The sequence below is a fragment of the Xiphophorus maculatus genome, chromosome 19 (genome assembly GCF_002775205.1).
Source record: "Xiphophorus maculatus strain JP 163 A chromosome 19, X_maculatus-5.0-male, whole genome shotgun sequence".
NCBI classification, from domain to species: Eukaryota; Metazoa; Chordata; class Actinopteri; order Cyprinodontiformes; family Poeciliidae; genus Xiphophorus; species Xiphophorus maculatus.
Window position 1 is genome coordinate 558,429 of NC_036461.1, and position 23,230 is coordinate 581,658.

The 23,230-nt window shown below is 42.2% G+C and overlaps 1 protein-coding gene across 3 annotated transcripts; it reads right to left on the minus strand.

Moving 5' to 3' along the window:
* Nucleotides 1-588: 588 nt before the first annotated feature.
* On the minus strand, nucleotides 589-21,261 carry sntg2 (syntrophin gamma 2). Of its 3 annotated transcripts, none has more exons than XR_002754533.1 (18): nucleotides 20,833-21,261; nucleotides 17,248-17,385; nucleotides 17,113-17,169; nucleotides 16,991-17,048; nucleotides 14,823-14,866; nucleotides 14,163-14,204; nucleotides 13,541-13,628; nucleotides 12,972-13,048; nucleotides 12,120-12,241; nucleotides 7,330-7,459; nucleotides 6,617-6,655; nucleotides 6,322-6,438; nucleotides 6,147-6,218; nucleotides 5,370-5,579; nucleotides 2,710-2,802; nucleotides 2,408-2,518; nucleotides 1,551-1,754; nucleotides 589-1,103 (listed from the first exon to the last, which is right to left on the minus strand). XR_002754533.1 is itself a non-coding variant. In XM_023353317.1 (17 exons), the coding sequence occupies exons 1-17, from the start codon at nucleotides 20,881-20,883 to the stop codon at nucleotides 1,629-1,631; spliced, it is 1,575 nt and encodes a 524-aa protein (XP_023209085.1). In that variant the 5' UTR covers nucleotides 20,884-21,261; the 3' UTR covers nucleotides 589-1,628. The 3 variants fall into 3 exon arrangements, 1 of the variants encoding a protein (XP_023209085.1); XR_002754532.1 differs by having other exon boundaries at nucleotides 1,537-1,754; XM_023353317.1 differs by having other exon boundaries at nucleotides 589-1,754.
* Nucleotides 21,262-23,230: the final 1,969 nt, after the last annotated feature.

Below are 23,230 nucleotides of genomic sequence, written 5' to 3' on the forward strand. Positions count from 1 at the left end.
TGGCTATAGCAGAAAATACGATCCATAAAATAAAAATAGGATGTTAATGTTTTCATGAGGCAAGTAATATGTATAACGTGACCAACATGTTCTCCAGATTATAAAAGCTGGTTACCATGAAAACATGAATATGATCATTTTAAAGACATCATAATCCAGATTAATCTGGTAAAACAACAAAATGCTGATGGTTAAAATTATAGATCAACTCTGCAAACTCTCATGTTTATCAGAATTTTAAAACACATTTTAACAAATTTATTTCTGAGAATAACTTAAATTATCATTCTCAGAATAAAATCCGAATATTTATATTAATAGTAGTAATTAATACTATAATAAGTATTAATAACTACTATTAATAGTAAAATGTAGTAAAATGTGTAAAAAGGAGAAATAGCAGCAAAATAACAACAGATTTTTATAAAGATAATTCACAAGTAAAAAGGCAACAGAGCGAAACATTAACCAGTTGAATTAAAGTTTTTAAAGCAAAAAAAAGTTTTAAAAAATGGAGCAGTTTTATAAATATAATAAAATTAATGTCAGTAATAAGCAGATAAACATGAGCTACAGGCAGCTGGTCTATAAAGTTGGTTTTCTTTATTGAAACAGCAGAAAATATGTGATTCATTGGTGAAGCCTTGAATATTAATGAAGCAACGAAAACTGAACATTAACAGAGTGAAATTTATTATAAAAGTGTTTAATAATCTGCTGGATGGAACAACGTAGAAAAAGAGTCGATCAGATCAGACAGAAACATTCCAGCTAAAAACACAAACAGGAAGAAATGGAGACGGATTCCCGTTTTGTCTCCCAGCCAGACGAAGGACGAAATGCAGAACCATCAGAGAGTTCTAGTTGAGGCGGATCCAGCTGGTTCCGTCTGACCCAAATCAGTCCCAGGAGTTCAGCAACATGAAATATTTCAGAAAATATGACCAAAATATGACCTTCTTAGCTGGAACTGATGTTTCCGGTCCAGAAAGTTCCCGTTTGATCCCGACGCGGAGCGTCAGCACGTTCCCGTCAGCGCTGCCTTTTGTTGCTTCCAATGAAATAAACTCTTTCAGCTGATAAAGTCTTTATGATGAATTAATCTAAATGTTTGGAAAAACAATTAAAATGTTTGTTTTAAAATCTAAAGAACAAATAAATCAGCCACTTCCTGTTACAGCTTTTAGTTTACTGATATTAATCAAATCATTTATTATGACAATTATTACACTGTAATTACCGGGCAGTAATAACCTGCAGCTAGATGTTAATAATTCATGTATTATTAAATAATAAATCAGAATGATTAGTTTATGACATAATAATCACCAACATTAGACCAGTTTCTATTTAAAAAGTCTGAATTTTACTGATGAATCAGCATCAAATCAATATTAATGTTCTATTATTTGCTCCCTAGTTATGATTTTATTAAGATATTTCATGATATGACCCAATAATTAGTTTTGTTTCTGAATCTTTATCCCTCGCTGCTGTAACAGGAAGTGTTCTCCGACCCAAACTGAAAATATTCACCATCATGTTCCGACCTGGATAAAAACTGTGAGCATTTATAGAAAAACATCCAGGAACAGGAACGTGTCTGGTGAGCTACAGGAACAGGAAGTCTAGCTGCTGATGTGCGTGGCGAGGCTCTGGCCGCACAGGAAGCCGGGCTCCAGGGACGCCACCTTGGCAGCGATGAAGGAGTGGATGCAGTGGAGGACCGCCGTCAGGTTGGCAAACTCCAGTTCCTGACAGGAGAAGAAGAATCACAACATAATCAGAACTCAAGACTTTATGTTTTAAATTTAATGTAGTCGCCATTTTTCTTCACAAAATGGAGGAAATTTGACTTTATTTCCATTTGAAACACCAGGCTACGATGACTCCTGGTGCTTTCTGCAGTGAAACAATAAAATCCTCTAAAACTCTAAAAATCATTTATTTTAATAGTTCAATCATCAAATATCTGTCAGTGCGCCCAGGGGAAACCATCTTAGCACTACAGCAGAAATTTAAAAAATGTCTTCCTTATTTCTGGAGGTTCAGCCAATCAGCATCAAGGAAAACTAAAGCTGCTCCTGGATTGGCTGCTCTATTAGCCAATAGTGTGTCAGCTAGCAACGCTCAGTTATTTACTTTAGCATTTTAGATATTCTCTATGAAAGGCTCCAGAAATAATAAACATTTCTTTGTAAATATGTTTATATATAGATAACAGTTAAATAGTAAAACTTTTACTACTATAGTACATTTTGAGCGTTTTACTTCAACAAACCAGTTTAATGTTAAAAAAAGAAACAAAACATTTTAGCATTTCCAACTATTATCTTACAGATTAAAAAATTCATGAAAGTTAATAACTCATTTACTCTAAAATCAGAGAGAAAACAGGCTTTCTTACCTTCATTTCTATTTGGTTGCTGTCAGCGTTTTTAAAGAGCAGCTTGACTCGGGTTTTTCCGTCGTCAGATGAGCCTTTCAGCTGAGAGAACTTGTATCTCCACAGAACAGCCTGCAGGAGGAGAGCCAGGTTCAAACAGAACGACTTACAGTTTCACCACCGAGACGCTCTAAAAACCCAGAGGAAAACAACTTGGGGACGCTGGTGAATGACTGCTGAGACGTCATGGCTGCACTGTTGCCATAGATACCACAGCCAGGAAATAACATGCTGGAGGACAGCAGGAAGAGGAAGTGGATTACCTTTGAAGTCACGTCTGAGCAGCTAAACCCGGATCCAAAATCCAGCGTGAAGCTGACAACGCTCCCCTGGCTGCTGCACATGTAGCTTTTAGACTGAGGAGGAGAAGAAGAAGAAATTTACCGCCATTAGCCAGCTAACCGCTTAGCTAGCCCAGCTAGCACCGCCATTAGCCAGCTAACTGCTTCGCTAGCCCAGCTAGCACCGCCATTAACCAGCTAACAGCTTCACTAGCCCAGCTAGCACCGCCATTAACCAGCTAACTGCTTCACTAGCCCAGCTAGCACCGCCATTAACCAGTTAACAGCTTCGCTAGCCCAGCTAGCACCGCCATTAGCTAGCTAACAGCTTCACTAGCCCAGCTAATGGGATCTTAAATAGTAAAAAATAAACAATAAACTGCCCTGCTGAGCAAAAAACTCCACGCATCAACCTAAACTATTTTCAAAGTGATGACTAGCGACACATCTAGCAACTTTTTATCAGTAAAATGAATAGACAGATGTAGCAACTTTTAAAAAAGCAACTGTTGAAGACTTTTTTAAAAAGTAGCTAGCAACTTTTTTCTCCCAGAAAAGTAACTAGTTGTTAGATCCAACTAACTAGATCTAACAACTCTTTTTCTAAGAAGTGACGCATCATTTTAAGTGAAATGGTTTTCGCTGTGTAACGCTGGCCAAGCCGCTAAATAGCAAAAATTAACGTCTCAACCAGTAGAGGGCAGCACAGACTGTTTTAGAAATTTACACCAAAATGTCACAACTTGGACAGAAACAAAGACAGAATTTAGTTATTTCATCTGCAAAGAAAAGCTGATTTGATGTTTAGTGACATTTTAAGCTTCTGAGACACAAATAATCCTGAAGTAAAATTAAAATTTTTAATAAGTGCAAATAATTTAATGTTCATCAGTGAATCCTGAAGCTCCTCAGAATTACTGTCCTGTTTGTTCCTCAGCCTCTTTCTGTCTAATTAATCTGGAGAGAAGAGAAAGCAGATTAATAAAATTAATTATCGAGATGATTATTACCATCTATGGCTCAATTATCTTTATTGATTATGAATTAATTTTAATCCTGAAAAACAAACAAATGTCCTTCAAATATTTTAGTTTAATAAAGATCAATGAATGGAGGAAATTAATCCTTAAGATTTATTATAATTAATTATAGCATTTTATTATCTGTACAGAGGTGTAAAACATGAAAATGAAATAAATGATGTATTTAAGATGTAGATGATTTTCTGTGACGATTCGGGTCAGAAAACCTGAACATGTGTAATAATTCCTCAGTCTGTCGGCAGAAAGAAAAGATCCACTGTAGCAGATCCTTACTGGTTATGATAATCAATAAGGAAACATTATATAATTAACAGGCTATGGCACTGAAAAATAAAAGAATTTCCTTAAACACCATCATCCAGTGAAACCAGTAAAAACTCTGGAAAGTAACTGGTGAAGAACAAAGTGCAGAAACATCACGATAAATCTGATTAATATTTCTCAGTTAAATGTTCAAACCGATCTGAACGGCAGCTAGCCAGCCGGAAACTCGTTTGATTTCGTTTCTTGCGTCGCGGCTTGATTTTGGGCCGCAGCGTCTCCTCGGCTGGAAGACGGTCTGGCTGTTCAGATTCCTCTCTGTGCGTTTCTGTCCTCACACACACTGAGAGGAGGCCTGGAGATTTTCATTATGGAGTGCAGTGGGAGCGGCAGCCAGGAGGAGCAGGAAGCTGCTGCTGCTTACTGTCACCAGGAATGAGACGCTGAGCTGTGACTGCGCTTCACTAATTGGAAAGGATTTAGCAACATTTTCTCTTGAAGGAAATCTGCTTAGCACATTCTGACAGGACTGGGTGAGAGATAAAACCAGGAACACCAACATCGGCTCTCACTGCTGAAGCAGAAAAAGGTTTTGAGTTAAAGGTGTGTGTGGTTCCAGATCAGCGTTTTTATACCAGCTTCAGTTCAGTGACCAGGAATCACTGAGGCTTGCTTTGGTTCTGCATCATGCAAACATTCAGAAAGAACCGAGGAATGCAGGATGAATTCATCAAGATAAATGCAGAAACCTGGAGAACGGCAGAACGAAGCTTCTGACAGATCCGGTTAGCCGGCGCGTCTGCTGCAGAACTTCAGATGAAAACTCTCTGCCGGCTGCCACAGCTGCACGGCAGAACGGACCAGAACCGAACCAGAACATCCTGAGGCGGTCTGACAGGAACCTCTGCATGGTTTCTATCAGAGGCTGTGATGCCGAGTTACAGCAGAATCACTGAAAACATCTTAAAGCAGCAGAGTTTCTGTCTCCACTCCGCAGGCCATAAACATGTCAGGGTTAGCTAAAATGCTAAGGCTAGCTGAAATGCTAAGACTAGCTGGAATGCTAAGGCTAGCTGGAATGCTAAGGTTAGCTGAAATTCTAAGGCTAGCTGAAATGCTAAGGTTAGCTGAAATGCTAAGGTTAGCTGGAATGCTAAGGTTAGCTGGAATACTAAGGATAGCTGGAATGCTAAGGTTAGCTGAAATGCTAAGGCTAGCTGGAATGGAACTAACGGAACATTTTAGGAGACGTTTGGATCAGTTTCAGGTTGAACTGATCCTAGTGCATGCAGGAGGAGCGACCCGGTCCGCTCCGCCTGCATGCATGCCGGCGCTCACCCCGACGCGCTGCACCTCCAGGAACACGGCCCTCTGGAAGGACTTGTCCCAGGTTGCCAGGTCTGAGGCCAGCTCCACCCTGAAGGTGTGGCTCTGGCCGTGGCCCACCAGGATGCTGAAGCAGAGCGGGTCGCCGCCCGGCTGCTCCGGGGAACCGTGCAGACCCAGGAAGAGCCGCGCCTGCAGCCAGCAGTCCTCAGCCAGCCACAGCTGCAGCAGGAGGGGAGAGCATCACCTGATCAATAACCTGATCTATAACCAATAAACTGCCTTTATTACTGAATTACATAATTTATTACTTAATTTTTACCATACTTATAAAACATCACAATGTCAAAATAAATATTTAGCTAATATGCAAATTCACTCACTGATAACAGGAAGTGGACTACCAAAATAAAAGCTGGTTCTTCAGAACCTCTTTAGCATCGTTTCTTTTCCTGTTTTCTTGTTTCCTGTTATGATAAATAATCCTGTCAAAATAAAAGCTGATCCAGACGGTGAGCAGCAGAAACGTTTGACAGTTTCAGCTTTTATTTTGGTAGTCTGCTTTCACTTATTGACAAGGTGAATTAGCATATTAGCTTTAGCTTGCTATCTAAATGTTTATCTTGCTAATAAATATTTTGTTTGAAACTGTAACTGTTATAAATGAATGAATAACATGATGAAAACAAATGGCTCAGAAAATCTATTTTCAGTTTTTCCACAGAATAGATTCTGATTTACGGATCACTGTGAGAGCAGGAAACCCGACTCGGCGCTGATCCGACTCACCTTATGAACCTTAAATAGAACCTCACAGAGGTTGTATGTAGTTTCAGGTTTTCCCCAGTCGGTGGCGCCGACCTGAGAGAACATCAGAAGGTTCGATGAGCTTCAGAAACGAAAACCTTTCTGACCTCCGTCATTTAAGGTCCTGAATAGCGTTCTGGCTCGGAGTTGTTGGTACCGGTGGCCGTCTGAAGATATAAAAATATGGCCCTCTCAGCGCCAGGAACCTGAAGGCCGAACTCCTGCAGGGGGCGCTGTTCTCTGGAGCCTCACACACCCAGCCCATGTGGACGATCTGAGAAAACAGTAAATACTTTATTAAAGCAGAAATAAACAGACAACACCAACATGATGCAGACGTTACAAACGGTGAAAACAACTTTCATCTAAATAAATGAATTTTTAATCATTTGAATATTTCATCACTAAAGTCAGTCAAGAGCGATCTGATTGGACAGCAAGCAGCTGCTTACCTGATCATCAGAAGAAGACGATTTATTCAGCATTTTAATCTGCAACAGAAACAGACATGAAGTTATCAAAGTGTCTCATTAACAGCTTTTATTTCTAAGATGGTTTTGGTCTCAAAGCAGCGAGGGTCAGCTTCCTGTTCCAACATCTAAACTAAGCAAAGATCAAATCTGAAGCAGATCTGCTGATTTCTGATTCAGGCAGGAAAACGTTCAGAGTGTTTGGCGACTGAACAGCCTTAAACCTTCAACCCTTTAACGGTTTATGTCTGAGGAACCTGCCTTGTTTCTGTTAAAGGGAGTCATTTTGCTCCACTGTCGCCGCATGCTTGGTCAGGAGGAGGGATTACTGAGATTAACTTTTACTAATCTGGATTTTCTGATCTTTTCTTTCCGGGTAGTTGTCTCCACCCAGAGAGTCTATTTAAGAGCTGCAGGTCATTAAAAGAAGCGCTCCCATCTCTCCAAAAGCAACAGAACAACTAGATCCTGATTGGCTGTTTAGCAATCACGCTCATGGTGTCACTAATTAGCCGTGCATTAACGAGCTTTTAAACATGGCAGCTGTGAGCAGAAGCAGCAGCACTGGACCGTCAGAATAATCAGAGAGAGACGAGGAAATGAGCGAGGAGCTGCTTGGCGAGTCGATGCCTGGTTAACAGACACATCAGACCCAACGGGCCAATCACAGAGCTCCGCCTCCGATCTGGACTCACGCTCTCCTGCGTCAGCTCGCCGATGTTCGCAGCGATGGCCTGCAGCCAGTCTGAACTTTCTGCTGCCGAGCAGAACTGTAGGACGCTGCAGCTGAACGCATCCGGGGAGAACAGCTCGAAGCAGTTGGACCTGGAGGAGGGGTCAGAGGTCAGAGGTCAACAGGAACAAACAGCCACAGTTATCTTAGTAAACACGCAGATTTTGATCTAAACGTAATAAAAACATTCAGAGTTTCATGAAGAAGAAAACAACGAGCCAGCGACTCTGAGCAGAAATAAACCCAAAAGCGTGACGTATGACCTTCATCAGACTAGCTGCAGATGCTCCCAAGGTCATGGATGGCCCAGCTAAAGTTCAGGACCCAGCTGGATTTAGTTAAACTCCTCCTACTCCAGGTGTCTTCGGGTTCATGGAGGCTGATGCTGTAGCAGTCAGTCTCTGCTTCTGACTAAATATAGTCTTGACACACTAACATCCTGAAGTAACAAGTCCTGGATGATTCCACCAGCTGTTAGCTCACTCTGCTAATCCACCTCCTTTGCTTTTGCAGCCTAACATGTTGGTATAGCCTTTAGCGTTAGCTTGCATTAAATAACATGTTGGTATAGCCTTTAGCGTTAGCTTGCATTAAATAACATGGTGGTATAGCCTTTAGCGTTAGCTTCCATTAAATAACATGGTGGTATAGCCTTTAGCGTTAGCTTGCATTAAATAACATGTTGGTATAGCCTTTAGCGTTAGCTTCCATTAAATAACATGTTGGTATAGCCTTTAGCGTTAGCTTCCATTAAATAACATGGTGGTATAGCCTTTAGCGTTAGCTTCCATTAAATAACATGGTGGTATAGCCTTTAGCGTTAGCTTCCATTAAATAACATAGTGGTATAGCCTTTAGCGTTAGCTTGCATTAAATAACATGTTGGTATAGCCTTTAGCGTTAGCTTGCATTAAATAACATGTTGGTATAGCCTTTAGCGTTAGCTTGCATTAAATAACATGTTGGTATAGCCTTTAGCGTTAGCTTCCATTAAATAACATGGTGGTATAGCCTTTAGCGTTAGCTTGCATTAAATAACATGGTGGTATAGCCTTTAGCGTTAGCAGAACTGATGTTTCTGATTAGTGCTTTTATCTTTAGTGCAGCTAGTTTTTTAGCTAGCGGTGTCCACCAAGGCTGAACCGCTTTGCTTTGGGTCAGCTGAGGAAATATGACATCCATCCATCCATCCATCCATCCATCCATCGGTGGGATTCAAACCCACAACCTTCTTGCTTGAAGGCAGCTGCCCCTCCATGCAGTTAAAACTAATATCGTATGTGTTAGCATGTGATGTGGAAACATCATTAGTATAATCTCATGAAGAGAGACATGTTCATGATAAATATCTGTTTTATCAATAAAACACAAAGTTTGCTTCATGATTTGTGAAAATCTGTGATAAACTAAACAGAACCTGCACAGTTAAGGCCCTGAGATTATTTACATATTCCTCAGATTACAGGACAAAAATGGAGCAGCAGTGATTTTTCATTCTGATTTATTGATTAATCCTAAAAATATGAACAGCTGCTGTTTTTTATGTGCATCTTTCATTTGTTATAAAAACTGTAAACTCAGTATCTCAGGTTTTCTTTCATCTGCTTTAGTTTAAATACGGATTAGATTAGATTAGATTATCATTATAGTGAGGATTTTATCATCCATGTCGACCCTGATAGCTAATAACGTAGCATTAATGCTAACGTAGCTTCAGTTAGCTTGACCCCCTGCTGACCTCACAGCTTCTGCTGAAACAGAATCAACCGGAATTAATATGAGACTGAATTAAAACGGCTAACTGGGAGCTAACTGGGCGTTAACTGGGAGCTAACTGGGCATTAACTGGGAGCTAACTGGGCATTAACTGGGAGCTAACTGGGAGCTAACTGGGAGCTAACTGGGAGTTAACTGGGTGTTAACTGGGAGTTAACCAGTAACTGTATTTACTAGCTGGGTTATGGACCCAGGAGGAAGATGTTGGGATCATTTTTCTCCTTGTCATCTATCGTTTCTGGCTACAAAAGCAGAAATCCTGGGATGTTGTCGGCTCATTCTGGCTGAAATAATCTGGATCTTTTAGAGCGCTGAGAGTTTCTGAAGAAAATGTTCAATGATGTCAGACAAAAGCAGCTCTGAAGGACCAAACAGGCTTCATCAGACAGAGACAGAAGCAGGATAACATCAGAAAAACCTTGCATATTCTAAATCATGTAGTTCAACAAAAAATAGAGACTCTTGTACTGAGTCTGGATGCGGAGAAGACTTTTGACTTGGTCAGATGGTCTTTTCTTTACAAAGTTATGTCCAGGTTCGGGTTCCACCAGACCATAATAGATGTCATTGCAGCTTTATACAATAAACCATCGGCTAGGATAAAAGTTAACGGAGACCTTTCTGATCCCTTTACTTTGGAAAGGGGTACCAGGCAGGGATGCTGTGTTTCGCCGCTCCTCTTCGCCCTTTTCATAGAACCGTTAAGTCAGTGGATAAGACAGACATAGCTGGAGTTCACATGACATCGGGGGAACAAAAGTTGTCATTGTTCGTGGACGATTTATTGTTAACCATAACAAACCCAGCTCAAACTCTACCTGTACTTATGGAGGCGATCGAGGAATATGGTTCGCTCTCTGGTTACAAGATAAACATTACCAAGACTCAGGTTTTAACGATAAACTATAACCCACAGAACAATATTAGGAGCCTGTACAATTGGAGCTGGGAAGCAGAGTCCATAAAATATTTAGGGGTCACTTTGCCCAAGGATTTTTCCAGGATTTTTTATGTCAACTATGGGCCCCTAATTTCAAATCTGAAATCTGACATACAGAGGTGGAATCTGATCCCTTTCTCAAATTTACACTCCAGAGTGGAGTCGGTCAGAATGAACATTCTCCCGCGCTTCCTATATCTATTTCAATGTTTACCTATCTTGATATCAGAAAGGCGTTTCATAGAGTGGGAAAGATTAATATCTCAATATATTTGGCAGGGGAAAAAGGCAAGGGTTAGGTATAAAACGCTGCAGTTAAATAAAGAGAAAGGTGGACTGGGTTTTCCCAATCTACAGATTTATTACCTTGCAGCTCAGCTAAGACCAGTGCTCTGTCTAAGCTCTCCATCCTACGATGCAAGGTGGAAAGATTTGGAAGGAACAACAGTGGAAGGAAAACCTTTAATATCAGTGCTAATGGACAAGGATTTACAGGAGGGGCTGAATATACCACATGAGTCAATGCTACACACAATGCTGGATTCTTGGAGAAAGGTACTTAAAATTTGTGGATTGGGTAACCAGATAAAATTCCTCAGATGGTGTGCCTTTGATTCAGCTTTTAAACCGAACAAGATTGACAGAAGATTTGGAGGATGGATCCAAAAAGGATTAACCACTTACTATACATTTACCCAGAAGGGGGTGTTTCAGAGTTTTGAGGAGCTTCAGAGATCTAATGGGCTGGAGAGGGACGACTTCTTTAGATATCTACAGGTTAGGGCCTATTTTAATCAAAATATACGTGACAATTGGGAAACAGCCAAACCTGGACTTTTTAAGGTGTTTTTGTCTTTGTTGAAGTCAGGTTCATGCAAGAAACTTGTTTCCTTGCTGCACAATGGTTTTCCATCCTCTGAACAAGGTGACACAAACTACATAAGAAACAAGTGGGTAAAAGAAGGAAACATCCATCTCAACTGAAGTCTGGGAACAGATTAACAAATTACACTGGATGACCTCGAGCTCCAATACATGGAGACAGTTCTGCTGGAAGAACACTGTTCGATATTTTGTACCTCCAGTTCAGAAAAAACATCGGGGCAGCAGAGACACATGCTGGAGACTCTGTGGAACAAACGGGGCAAATCACCATCACATCTTCTGGGGTTGTCCTGTGATTAAGGATTTTTGGGAGCAACTGTGTTCCCACCTAAATAACATCTTTACTGAAAGGATCCCATGTAAATGTGAATCCCTATATTTAGGAAACGTTTCATTTGATAACTGGACTCTGGATGATAAAAAACTGCTGTTAATGCTTCTGGCAGCGAGCAAAAAGTCAATCACTAGGAAATGGTTAAAGCCTGAAGCAGCTACAGTTGAGGACTGGGTCAATATTGTACAGGACATTTACATTCTGGAGAAGTTCTTTTTCTGTTCAAGATCGAAAGGAATCGTTCTTCAGGATCTGGTCTAAATGGACAAACTATGTAAAATCAGTCATTCCTGTGGGCTAAATATGTCAATCGCATGCAAATACTGTTGTGCTGTGTATTGTACCCTGGCTTAGGATTATGGCAAAATGATGCTCTTGATTGTGTTTTCTTTTTTTTCTCCTAACATAAGAAGAATTAGATCTGGCCCTCCTTTACCCCCCACTCACTCTTGTGTTATGGTTGTTTGGTTACTGTAAAAAATAAATAAAAAAACCTGGATTGGCTTATGCTATTCCTTCTTATACTTCCACTGTGTTGGAAGTTGAATTGTACAATGTAATTGTAACTTGCCTTTCCAAATAAAAGATTTAAAAAATTTTTTTTTAAAAAGCAGCTCTGAAAAAGCAGTCCCTGTTCGGACGGAGATGGACTGAAATGAATCCTTCAGAATCGAATTGTGATCACACAGCGTCTGCATCTCAGAGTGGCTGCTCTGACCTTTGAACCCGTTCTGTCTCTGCATCAGCATCAGAGAGTCAAACGATGAACCGACTCTGACCCCCAGAGGTCAGCGGCTCGGTGCCGACGCAGCCATACCTCAGCTTATCGCTCCCGGCTCGTTGTCTGGAGACTCTGGCCATCTGCAGCGGCAGGCAGACGGCGTCCAGCCAGCGCTTCTCATACTTTGGCTCATTCGCTGAGAGCGAAGGGGGCGGAGCCTGAGGGGACACAGAACAACCAATCAGCTTCCAGTAAAAACCATCGTCACTAACTCGTTCTACAGTCTATACAATAACACTGGAGAAACTTCAAATATTAAATAAAATCAGTTTATTATGTTTAAAATTTATCTGGCTGCACTAATAAGATTTCTATTTTTCCTTCAATGCGTGTCGGCTGATTAGCTACTGAATCAGGTAATTACAGAAAATGTCCATCGGCTTTAAACTCACTCTGAGCTCAGCAGAATTTTGACAGAATATAAGAAATGATGGCAGCCAAACCCTGAAATATGATCATTATTACCATATTAGAATCATCTGCAGCCCGTATTTACAGACTGATCCGGTTGAAACAGTTCGCTGCAGTGAGGCGGATGCAGAACGATAAACACAGTCTGGAGGCTCAACGTTACCAATTAGCAATTAGCCGTTAGCGGTTCTGCTGACTGGAACCTGCTGACCTCAGCTCTGTGCTGATGAACAGATCGCTTCACATCGTCTGAAGAGCCGACAGCTAACAGGAAATCCTTGATCTGTCAGCAGCATCTGACCTGCTGTAGTCTCACGATCATTTCAGGGATTTATGGATTCATAACAGGAAGGCAAAACGTTCCAGCGGCGCCACGAGCTGGGCTCGGGTCGGACTCTGGAGCCCCGGGAAGTTCTGCTCCAGCAGTTGGCAGCTGACTGCTAACAGAACCGCTACGCTAACTCTGAGGTCCCTCACCGTGTGGTTCCCGTTCAGATGGAAGCCGCTGTTGAAGAGCGGAGAGGAGACCCGGTTCTGGTCCAGCCCAGGAGAACCTGGGCAAGAAATCAAGGAAATCAGAGGAAATTTCACCAAAATACGACAAAAATAGCAAAGATAAATCCTGGAGGGAAGTTCTGGTCCAACCTGCCTTCATCTCCATGGCAACAAGCTAAAACTCACTGTGCAGAACCACAGCAGCCATTTTAAGGCTGGACTACAGAATAAAGTTCATCACTTTCAGAACCAAGAAATTCCCAACATGCTGATAAACATGGCTGCTGGTTCTGGTTCTGGACCTTGCTCTAGAACCCCAAAGTGTCTTCAGTCAGAGGCCTCTTCAGATCCGCTGTAACACAGACCTCTACAGGAGAGCCTTTCACTAGAAACCTGGATGATCTGAGTTTCAATGTTTCATCAATTATTGAATTTGATCCGATTCTAAAGTTTCCTTCATCTGATCCGGATCAGAACGCCAAACTCAGACTGAGGGAGGAAGAGGAGGAAGAGGAGAGGCCGACCAATCAGCCGGCTGGAGGAGCCGTTACCGAGTGGCAGCTTCAGGAAGGACGGGACTTCGCTCAGGTAGCGGACGGTGATGGTGACCTCATCGCCCGCAGTTCTCAGCAGGTGAACCTGCCGGAAGAAACACACCTGTCAGGTGAGACGGAGAAAACCTTCATCTGCAGTAGCAACATCTAAAACCAGTTAGAAACCAGTTCAAACCAGTTAGAAACCAGTTCAAACCAGTTAGAGAATCAGAAGGAAGTAAACGAGCAGCTGTCATGGCGGCCATTCAGAGAAACTCTCATCAGCTGCAGGAGGAGAGAGAGCAGACGTTCAGGGTTATGATGATGATGATGGTGGTGGTGGTGATGAAGATGCTGAACAAAGAGCCAAACTGGACCAAATGAACTCAAACATCTGGAGGACATCCATCAGAACCAGGTGAGCTTCCTGGTTTAGTGAAATTATTTTAAATATGCCACAAAAAAAATCCTAATTCTTATTTTCTACGATTCAGGATCAATTAACAAAATAAAACATCTGGCGTCTGTCGGCCTCCATTTTGTATGTAGGTCAGTCTGATGAGCGACGCCAAAATCACGTGAATATGAGTTTATTAGCCATTATTATTATTGATTGGTGGACAGCAGAAAGCAAACTTACCACTTCCTGGTGCGTGCAATGCTCCACGTTAATGCCGTTAACCTGCAGGAGAAACAGAGAGCAGTCGGCCATGATGGAGGACTTACAGTCAGTTTACCTGCAAACTGAATGAGATGAAAGATGATTTTATGGAGGAAGAAACGTTTCCAGGTACAGAGCGACTGACGGATCTCCCAACTTAAAAAACCTAGAAACAAGAAAATCTGATCTAAAAACATTTTAGTTTTACTTTAAGGTCTAAATCTGCCAACACTGTTATTATACTGAATAATATAATAGTCGGTGAATCAGTTGGTTCTTAACACCCACTGTGGAAGGTCTGACGGACCACTTGTGGGTCCGGAGCCGCAGGTTGAAGACCCCTGAGGAAAAATGTTTGTTCTATTTTAATATGAGAAATGATTTGATTTGTTTCTTCATAAATAAAGAGATACGATCCATAATAAGCTCCAGGATCAATATTAATATTGATTCTCTAGGAACAACCAAAGATATGAACATAAATGAACATAAAAACTGGAACATTTTGTCACCAATAATTAGTTAGTTTCTGATGAACAACATGTAGAGAAAAACGTAAAACTAAAGCAAATCCTTCTCCACCGCTTCCCGTCAGACAACAGGAAACGGGCGAGGCGAAGCAGGAAGTGATGTACTGACCTTCAGCACGGCGTCCCCGACGAACAGTTTCCCCGTCTGATCGGCTGTGGGTAAAAGGTCAGAGGTTAACGTAGCGGTTAGCTAACGGTAATGATATGAAGTCGTCTGTCGAAGGTTCTGTTCCGGTTCTGGGTCGGTACCGGTATCTAATAGTTTGAACCCACAGAACCTTTCCATCGAGGACATTAAGGTCATTCACTGTTACTATAGCAACGCTGTACAGCTGACTGCCTGTTCTACCGCAGCAGACAGCCTGACTAATCAACCGCTGCTTTAGCAGAAAATAATAGTTTTAGAATCATTAAAGTTTGGCATTTTACCAGCAGATGTTTATTCTGAATAAAAACATTAATAAAGAAATTAATCAAGATTTAAAATCAGTGCTGGTGGATAAAAAAATCACAAAACATGGAAACAGAAAAACCTGCAAAAAAAACTAACTGCAGGAGCAAAGAGAATAAAACCAAGTACACCCCTAAAACCAAGTACACCCCTAAAACCAAGTACACCCCTAAAACTAAATACACCCCTAAAACTAAATACACCCCTAAAACTAAATAGACCCCTAAAACCAAGAACACCCCTAAAACCAAGTACACCCCTAAAACCAAGTACACCCCTAAAACTAAGAACACCCCTAAAACCAAGTACACCCCTAAAACTAAATACACCCCTAAAACTAAGTACGCCCCTAAAACTAAGTACACCCCTAAAACCAAGTACACCCCTAAAACCAAGTACACCCCTAAAACCAAGTACACCCCTAAAACTAAATACATCCCTAAAACCAAGTACACCCCTAAAACTAAATACACCCCTAAAACTAAATAGACCCCTAAAACCAAGAACACCCCTAAAACCAAGTACACCCCTAAAACCAAGTACGCCCCTAAAACCAAGTACGCCCCTAAAACTAAGTACACCCCTAAAACCAAGAACACCCCTAAAACCAAGTACACCCCTAAAACTAAATACACCCCTAAAACTAAGTACACCCCTAAAACTAAGTACACCCCTAAAACCAAGTACACCCCTAAAACCAAGTACACCCCTAGAACTAAATACACCCCTAAAACTAAGTACACCCCTAAAACCAAGTACACCCCTAAAACTAAATACACCCCTAAAACTAAATACACCCCTAAAAATCAAGTACACCCCTAAAACCAAGTACACCCCTAAAACTAAGTACACCCCTAAAACCAAGTACACCCCTAAAACCAAGTACACCCCTAAAACTAAATACACCCCTAAAACTAAATACACCCCTAAAACTAAATACACCCCTAAAACTAAATACACCCCTAAAAATAAATACACCCCTAAAACCAAGTACACCCCTAAAACTAAGTACGCCCCTAAAACTAAGTACACCCCTAAAACCAAGTACACCCCTAAAACCAAGTACACCCCTAAAACCAAGTACACCCCTAAAACTAAATACACCCCTAAAACTAAGTACACCCCTAAAACCAAGTACACCCCTAAAACTAAATACACCCCTAAAAATAAATACACCCCTAAAACCAAGTACACCCCTAAAACCAAGTACTACCCTAAAACCAAGTACACCCCTAAAACTAAATACTCCCCTAAAACCAAGTACACCCCTAAAACTAAATACACCCCTAAAAATAAATACACCCCTAAAACCAAGTACACCCCTAAAACTAATACGCCCCTAAAACTAAGTACACCCCTAAAACCAAGAACACCCCTAAAACTAATACGCCCCTAAAACTAAGTACGCCCCTACTACTCCCGTTTAGGGAGAATGCTAATAAAATGCCCTGATTCATTTATTGTTAATTCTGGGCAAGAACAGGTTCTACTGGAGTACTCGGGTGTCCTAAAGGTCAAAAGTCACGACACCAAAACTGAATTACTGCTTGGAAGGAGGGAAACCTTTTCTGTCTAGAAACAAAATGGCTGCCGGACTGAGGTTAGCAAATAAAAAACTACGGAGACAACGAGACACGTGATGGTATGGTTTGTCTTGGCACATTGAAATAAATCTACAACAGAAGGACTGGAAATCAAATGGCCTAGTCAAAGTCCAGGCCTTTAACCCCGTAGAGTGAATTAACGTTTTCCTCTCTGATTCTGAAATGTTTTTACTTTCTGAACGTTTCTTTCACCCAGCAGATTAAAACCAAACCTTTTCTTACCGACTTGGTCCTTGAAGATCTTTGAAATGACGACGGGCACGTTGTGCTCCGCTCCGCCCTGCAGAGCCAACAGGAAGGCGTTAGCGTTAGCTCCAGAGCTAGCCGGGTGACCTTCAGCTCACCTTGATGCTGAGGCCTAAACCGCCGGCCGCCTGTCGTCTCAGGACTACGGCTCTGTGCTTTAGAAATGGGGAGTTTTTATTGGCAGACGGACTTTTTTCAGCAGGAAGTGAGCGCACGGCGGCAGGTGAACTTACGTTGGCTTTGGGCTCAGAGCCGTCGGTGCAGACCACGTCCAGCTTCTGGATGGTCAGAGCGTCTCTGCTCAGCCGCAGGCAGACGTCGAAGCTGTCGCCGCTCTCGCCGCTGCACAGCAACGCCACTCCAGATCGGCTCTGGAGAAAATCAGGACAGCAAACATTCAGCTTCAGGACGACCGGAAGATTCTGCCGGTTTGGGTTCTGGACCTGAAGAAGATTTCATTGATACTGAAATTAGATCAAAAAGATCAACTATTTGATATTATTTAGATTTCCTTCCATGAAGCAACGGCAACATTGCTCAGAATCAGCAACATCAACAACATGGAGGAGCTGCTGAAGCAACACAACCATCATTATGAAGGTTTGTGCTGCAGTCTGGTGGTTTGTGCTGCAGTCTGGTGGTTTGTGCTGCAGTCTGGTGGTTTTGGTTGAATTGATCTCGGACCGTTTCAGTTAAAGAAAACTGAACTGATTAACAGAAACTCGATAAAGTCGACCACAGGCTGAGTAAATACACCACTAACCTACCCCTGTTTGGGTTCATCCACATTTTGACTCATGAGAAGTTTAGTTCTAGCAAAAGGTTTGCAGGATCATCGTCACGGCGACGTGGGTCACTGAACAGACCTATGATGATTTTGATCTGAGAGGTCAAAACATCCTGAGCAAAAGGAATAATAAGAGAATCAAAGCCGCTCTTAAAGTCGACTTTATGCAGCAGAGAGCAGCGCTGGAGGGGAAGCATTAAACACACACACACACACACACACACAGCAGGGTGCAAACTCAAACAGAGATCACATCAGTCAAACATCGCATGGCGTTTCCCTCCGTGACTTTATGAATCAAAAACACTTCAAAACAAAATCTGAGCTTCATTAAAAGTTGAAGGATAAAGTTTTTAATGTCTAGAAGGCAAAACAAAAGAAACATTTAAATAATTAACCAGTTTAGTTTTCTAGAAGCAGCAAAGCGGCACCAGCAGGGGGCGCTGGCTGGGCTAAGGAGCAGAGCCACTTCTGAAGGTCAGAGGTCAAGCTCTTCTCCTCATCAAGCTGAAAACTGTTTGACTCGACAGACGCTAAGGATTCTGACCAGCTGCAGCCCCGAGAGGAAACTCCAGATTCACGTCTTAATAACAGACCAGACAAGCAGACAAGCCTCCATGGGGCGAAAAACTAAATCATCCAAAAATCTGAGAAACTGGCTCAACTGGAAACCAGCAGCAACCAGCAGGAACCAAAGTGATGATTTCTGATCATTTCCAGTTTTCTGAGAAACATTAAAACACAGATCCTGCTGCCGCCACAATCACTTCAATCATTTCTGGATTTCCAGTCAAAATTCAGCAGCAGGTGAGTTCAGAGGTAAAGATCCGTTCCGATTGGATCAGCCTCCGGTTCTGTTTGGTTTGTTGTAAACCGCTCTGCTCCTCAAGAACCTCGGCTTTTTGACCCGGGCCACTGAGTTCTGTTGGACCGGAGGGCAGTTCCAGAAGCTGCTTTAACGACCTTGGAAATGTTTTTAGGATGTTTTTCCTCCTTCAGTCCGGTCGACCCGGTTCCACTGGACCCAGAACTCCCATCATCTGCTCCACCTCCAGCTGCTGTGGTTCTTTGACCCAAACCAACCTGTTCCCCTCCTGGCCTGTGGGGGCGCTGCACCAAGAACCACTGAAGGAAACGACACAAAAACCTCTGAAGACACTGAGAGCAACTTCCTTCTTCACCAGATGGAAACAAGATGGAGGCGTCAGATTTTAGAGGATGGAGGATTTCTCTTTAGTCTTTGGCTAAAGACCAGGAGCCATTTCTGCTGCTTGCGCTAGGCTAGCACGTTAGCTTTGGTTGTATTTACCCAGAATGCCCTGCGCTGTAGTCCACTTCCTGCTTTTGGAGTGTTCTCAGTTCCGCTTGGCGTTCACATTCAAACCGAACCAGAGTTCACTTCAACCGAACCCAGACCGAGGTTTGAAGGAGCAGAGGTCAGAGGTCGATAAGCATTCACAACTCACCAACCGAACTGGACTTTGACTAAACAAATGGACGGGAGTTGGCTTGGAGTGGACTGGACTTGGACTCCCTCCGGGTTCAGAGTACCAACTAGGTTCTGCACGTTTGCCGATTATCAGATCATTCCTGGTTTCCATGGAGACGGTATGTGGCAGACTCTCGGCTGTTTGTTAGAATAAAAACATCTCGTTTCCTGAATGAAGATTTTCTGCTGGTGAAAATGTGTTTATGCAAAGGAAACATGAATCCAGATAATGCAGCAGAGCTCTCCACTCCAAATTATTTACCTCCATATCAGAGCCTGCTGAGTCAACACACACACACACACACACACACACACACACACACACACACACACACACACACACAGGCTTCGTGAACTCGGCCTGCCTGCATCGAGGAATAAACACCAATAAATGTTTATTTGGTTGAATAATGATGGAGTAAAAATCGAATCTGAAATGAGATTCAGGGAGTTCAGGATTATTTTATTTAAACCAGATTTAATTCAGGAGGGCTACTCTTTTAGGAACACCTGTCTAAATGTTTATTTACACTGAATCAGCCAATCACACGGCAGCAACTCACTGTAAAATAAACCCAGTAACCATTGATGTTTGTGTGTCCAACCTGAGGGTCGGGGGCCAGTTCTGGCCCGCCAATACTTTGTTTTTATAAATATAGACTCTAAAAAAATTATTTTCTGAACTCAGATTAACTCTCAACAAACTGAACAAAAGATGAAACTTTTTACATTTAAGATAAAAACCAGTTTGAGCTTCACCTGTAATAAAATCTATTAATCACTTTTACATCCAGATATTAATCAGCTAATCAATAATTACTCCCGGATCAGTCCTACACTCTGCTACAAGCAATAAGGAATGCTCTTATTGCATTCTAGACAACATGTTTATGTTCTTACTTAAAAACAAGTTTATTTGCATTTTTTATATTTATAATATTGTATAAAATAAACAGGTTTTTTTCAATCTGTCAATAATCAATACTGAAATCGTTAGCTGAAGTCGGAAATGCTATGTTAATAAAAACGAGTCAGCTTCAGATGTTTATTACTCTTATGGATCCAGCAGCAGGTCCAGGTTCTGGACCCGCCCGGAACCCAACGCTGCTACTTCCTCAGAGTGTATGAATAATTCTGAGCCCGAATGGGTCAAAGAAAATCCGGAATAAAAATGAACTGGTCCCAAAAGGTCCGAAAAGGTCAATAATAACCCGGAACGGGGTTCGGACAAACCATTATTATTAATAATATGAATTGTCCTCAGCAGGGAAACATCTGCCAACGCATTTCCGAGCCGAACCGTTCTGGTGGTTCGGCTGGGTCGGGAGCGGCTCCGGGTTAAAGCCCTGTGTCGGTTCCGGTGGTTCCGACACTAAAACCCCAGAAACCGGCTCAATCAGAGGGAAGTCCGGACGGCTCCCTCTGGGTACCGGACCTTCATCAGAACCGCTCTCTTTTTGAACAACCCTTCCGGAACCAGAACCAGAGCTGGACCTCCGCGGAAGTTTCGCCGGGAAGCGGGACCGAGCAGCGGGTTCCTACCGGAGTTGGCACCGGGAGGCTGGCGGGTCTCCGGCTCCCGGTCACGCTCATCTCCCCGGGCTTCCTCAGCTCGGTGGACCGCGCGGCGGCTGCTGCCCGGCGTCCCGATCAGCGGCGCGGCGGGGCGGCATGCCCGGAGGCTCGGCGCGGATCCGGGAAGCGGAGGCTGGGCTGCAGGAGGAAGAGCTGCTGCTGCTCCGGCCGTCAGGGCTCCTCTGCTGCTCAGGACGCCCACCTGCGGCCCGCAGCCTCCTGTTGACCCATCCTGCGTCAGAGCGCATTAACCCGTTCAATGGCTGCTCGCTGCAGGAGGTCCAATCAGAGTCCCTGGCTTCTCATCGATCCTTATGACGACATGAAAGCGGAGATCAATAAAAACAAAGTTGATCAGAGGCGGACCGAGGCGGCAGGCTGCCCTGGGCGGCTCCAGTTAGCGGCCCCTCATGTTGACCCTCCCTGTCCTGAGTGGCGACCCGCCACCCTTTCAGAGCAGCAATTACCTCTGCTGCTTTTTCCTTCCACTCAACTTTCTATGAATATGATTAAACTTTCACTGAATATTGTGTTTTTCTGAGATATTTTCTGTGAGCCAAAATAAAAATTCAGAGATTGTTGAAATGAGAAAACCAGAGCTGGTTATAACAAGATTTATGTCCTTAAAACCCAAATATCTTCTCAGTTGACTCAGAAACAGCTGATGGGATTTTTAGATGTCTGGAACAAACAGGAAGAGAAAACGACAAAGTGATGCTCTTTAGATGATGCAAGATGACCGTATTTTTATAACTTAAAACAAATTTTTGTTTTAACAAGATATGAAACTGATTTTAAATAAGAAACTGTCTTTCAAATAATTCTGTTCCTGAATTTTGGCAGTTAAAAGCTTCCTTACAAAATCACAATAAAGGCTTAATTATTTCACTTCATCTGTGATGATTCTAGATAAACGATTCTTTCTTCCAATACGTTAAACTTTCTCACTTTATTCTATTTTTTATCTCTATATTTTACATATTTATTTCCTCTTGGGGATTATTTTATGAAATCCGTTTTTGTTTTTCGCTCCAGCTCACAGAGAGAAGCCTGATGAATCCAACCCGTCCTCCAAGTTGGGAGTTTTTCTCCAGGTTTGTGTTGCTGAATTTGTCTCGGCTCCATTATTACCCAGTTAATGTGAAAAATAATCTCCAGATCAGACCTGTGATGATGCAGCGTTTCTGCTGAACTCAACATGTTGATGTCAGGATTTTGACCTCCAGATGGATAACCCCAAATGATCAAACACTTGCTAAAGAAACTTTAGGCAGTAAAATGTTAAATAAAAATCAGCAGAATGATATTATTTTCAGTCCATCTGTTCTCTGCTGATCTCCAGATCATTGCTTCTCGCCGTGCGGCTCGAAGAACTCCAGGTAGCGCTTCACCTTTTCTAACAGACACCAGGAGACAAGATGGCCGCCAGTGATCTGGGTCAATCAAGCCTTCATCAGCCACTCAGCACCGCAGGACTCCATCCGCCGTGAGTTGTGATCTCTGATAACTGCAGGTTCCCAAACGGATGGAGATTTTCCACAGAAGCGTTTATAGATTACATTCATAAGCTACCAACTACAACAGAGTGAGTCTGATTAGCAGCTTCTGCTAAATAGAACGTATGCTAGCCAACAATCATAGTTCTGATTCAGCTACGTATATAGCTAGCTCTGAGCTAAACATTCAGCTTGCTCTGAGCTAAATATTAAGTATCGCTGAGCTAAGCTTTCAACTAGCTCAACGTTAAACATTCAGCTACCACTGAGCTAAGCTTCCAACTAGCTCTGAGCTAAATATTAAGCTAGCTCTAAGCTATATATTCGGCTGGCTCTGATCTAAATATTAAGCTAGTTCTGAGCTAAATACTATGCTAGCTCCAAGCTAAATGTTAAGCTAGCTCTGAGCTAAATATTTTTGCTAGCTCTAAGCTAAATATTTTGCTAGATCTTAGCTAAATATTATGCTAGCTCGGAGTTAAATATTTTGCTGGCTCTGAACTAAATAATAAGATAATTCTGAGCTAAATATGCTAGCTCTGAGCTAAAACACTGAGCTAAATATTCAAATATTGCATCCTGATTGGTGGAGAAAGTGGCAACAGTGTGTGATCAGGATGTTTACTAAAGATTGAAGGAATACAAAAACTCAAATTCAGGAGAAAAACATGAAATATAATAAATTTAGACAAAATCAAACTGAGTGAAAGCAACCAACCCCTCTGAGCAACCTATTCCCCTCCTCGCCTGTGGGGGCGCTGCATCAGTAACCACTGAAGGAACCCATAAAAACCTAAAGACGAAACAATGCAACTTCATTCTTTACCTAAGAAAGTTGCGCTCCTTTCGTGAACAAGGATTTTTTAGTC

Excerpts from the sequence above, each read along its gene's own strand:
- sntg2 (XM_023353317.1), bottom strand. The coding sequence starts at position 20,883 with ATGAGCGTGACCGGGAGCCGGAGACCCGCCAGCCTCCCGGTGCCAACT. Across the intron at positions 12,242-12,971 it reads ATCTGAACGGGAACCACACG|GCTCCGCCCCCTTCGCTCTC; the intron begins GTGAGGGACCTC and ends GTGTCCCCTCAG. Across the intron at positions 7,460-12,119 it reads GCCGGGAGCGATAAGCTGAG|GTCCAACTGCTTCGAGCTGT; the intron begins GTATGGCTGCGT and ends CCCCTCCTCCAG.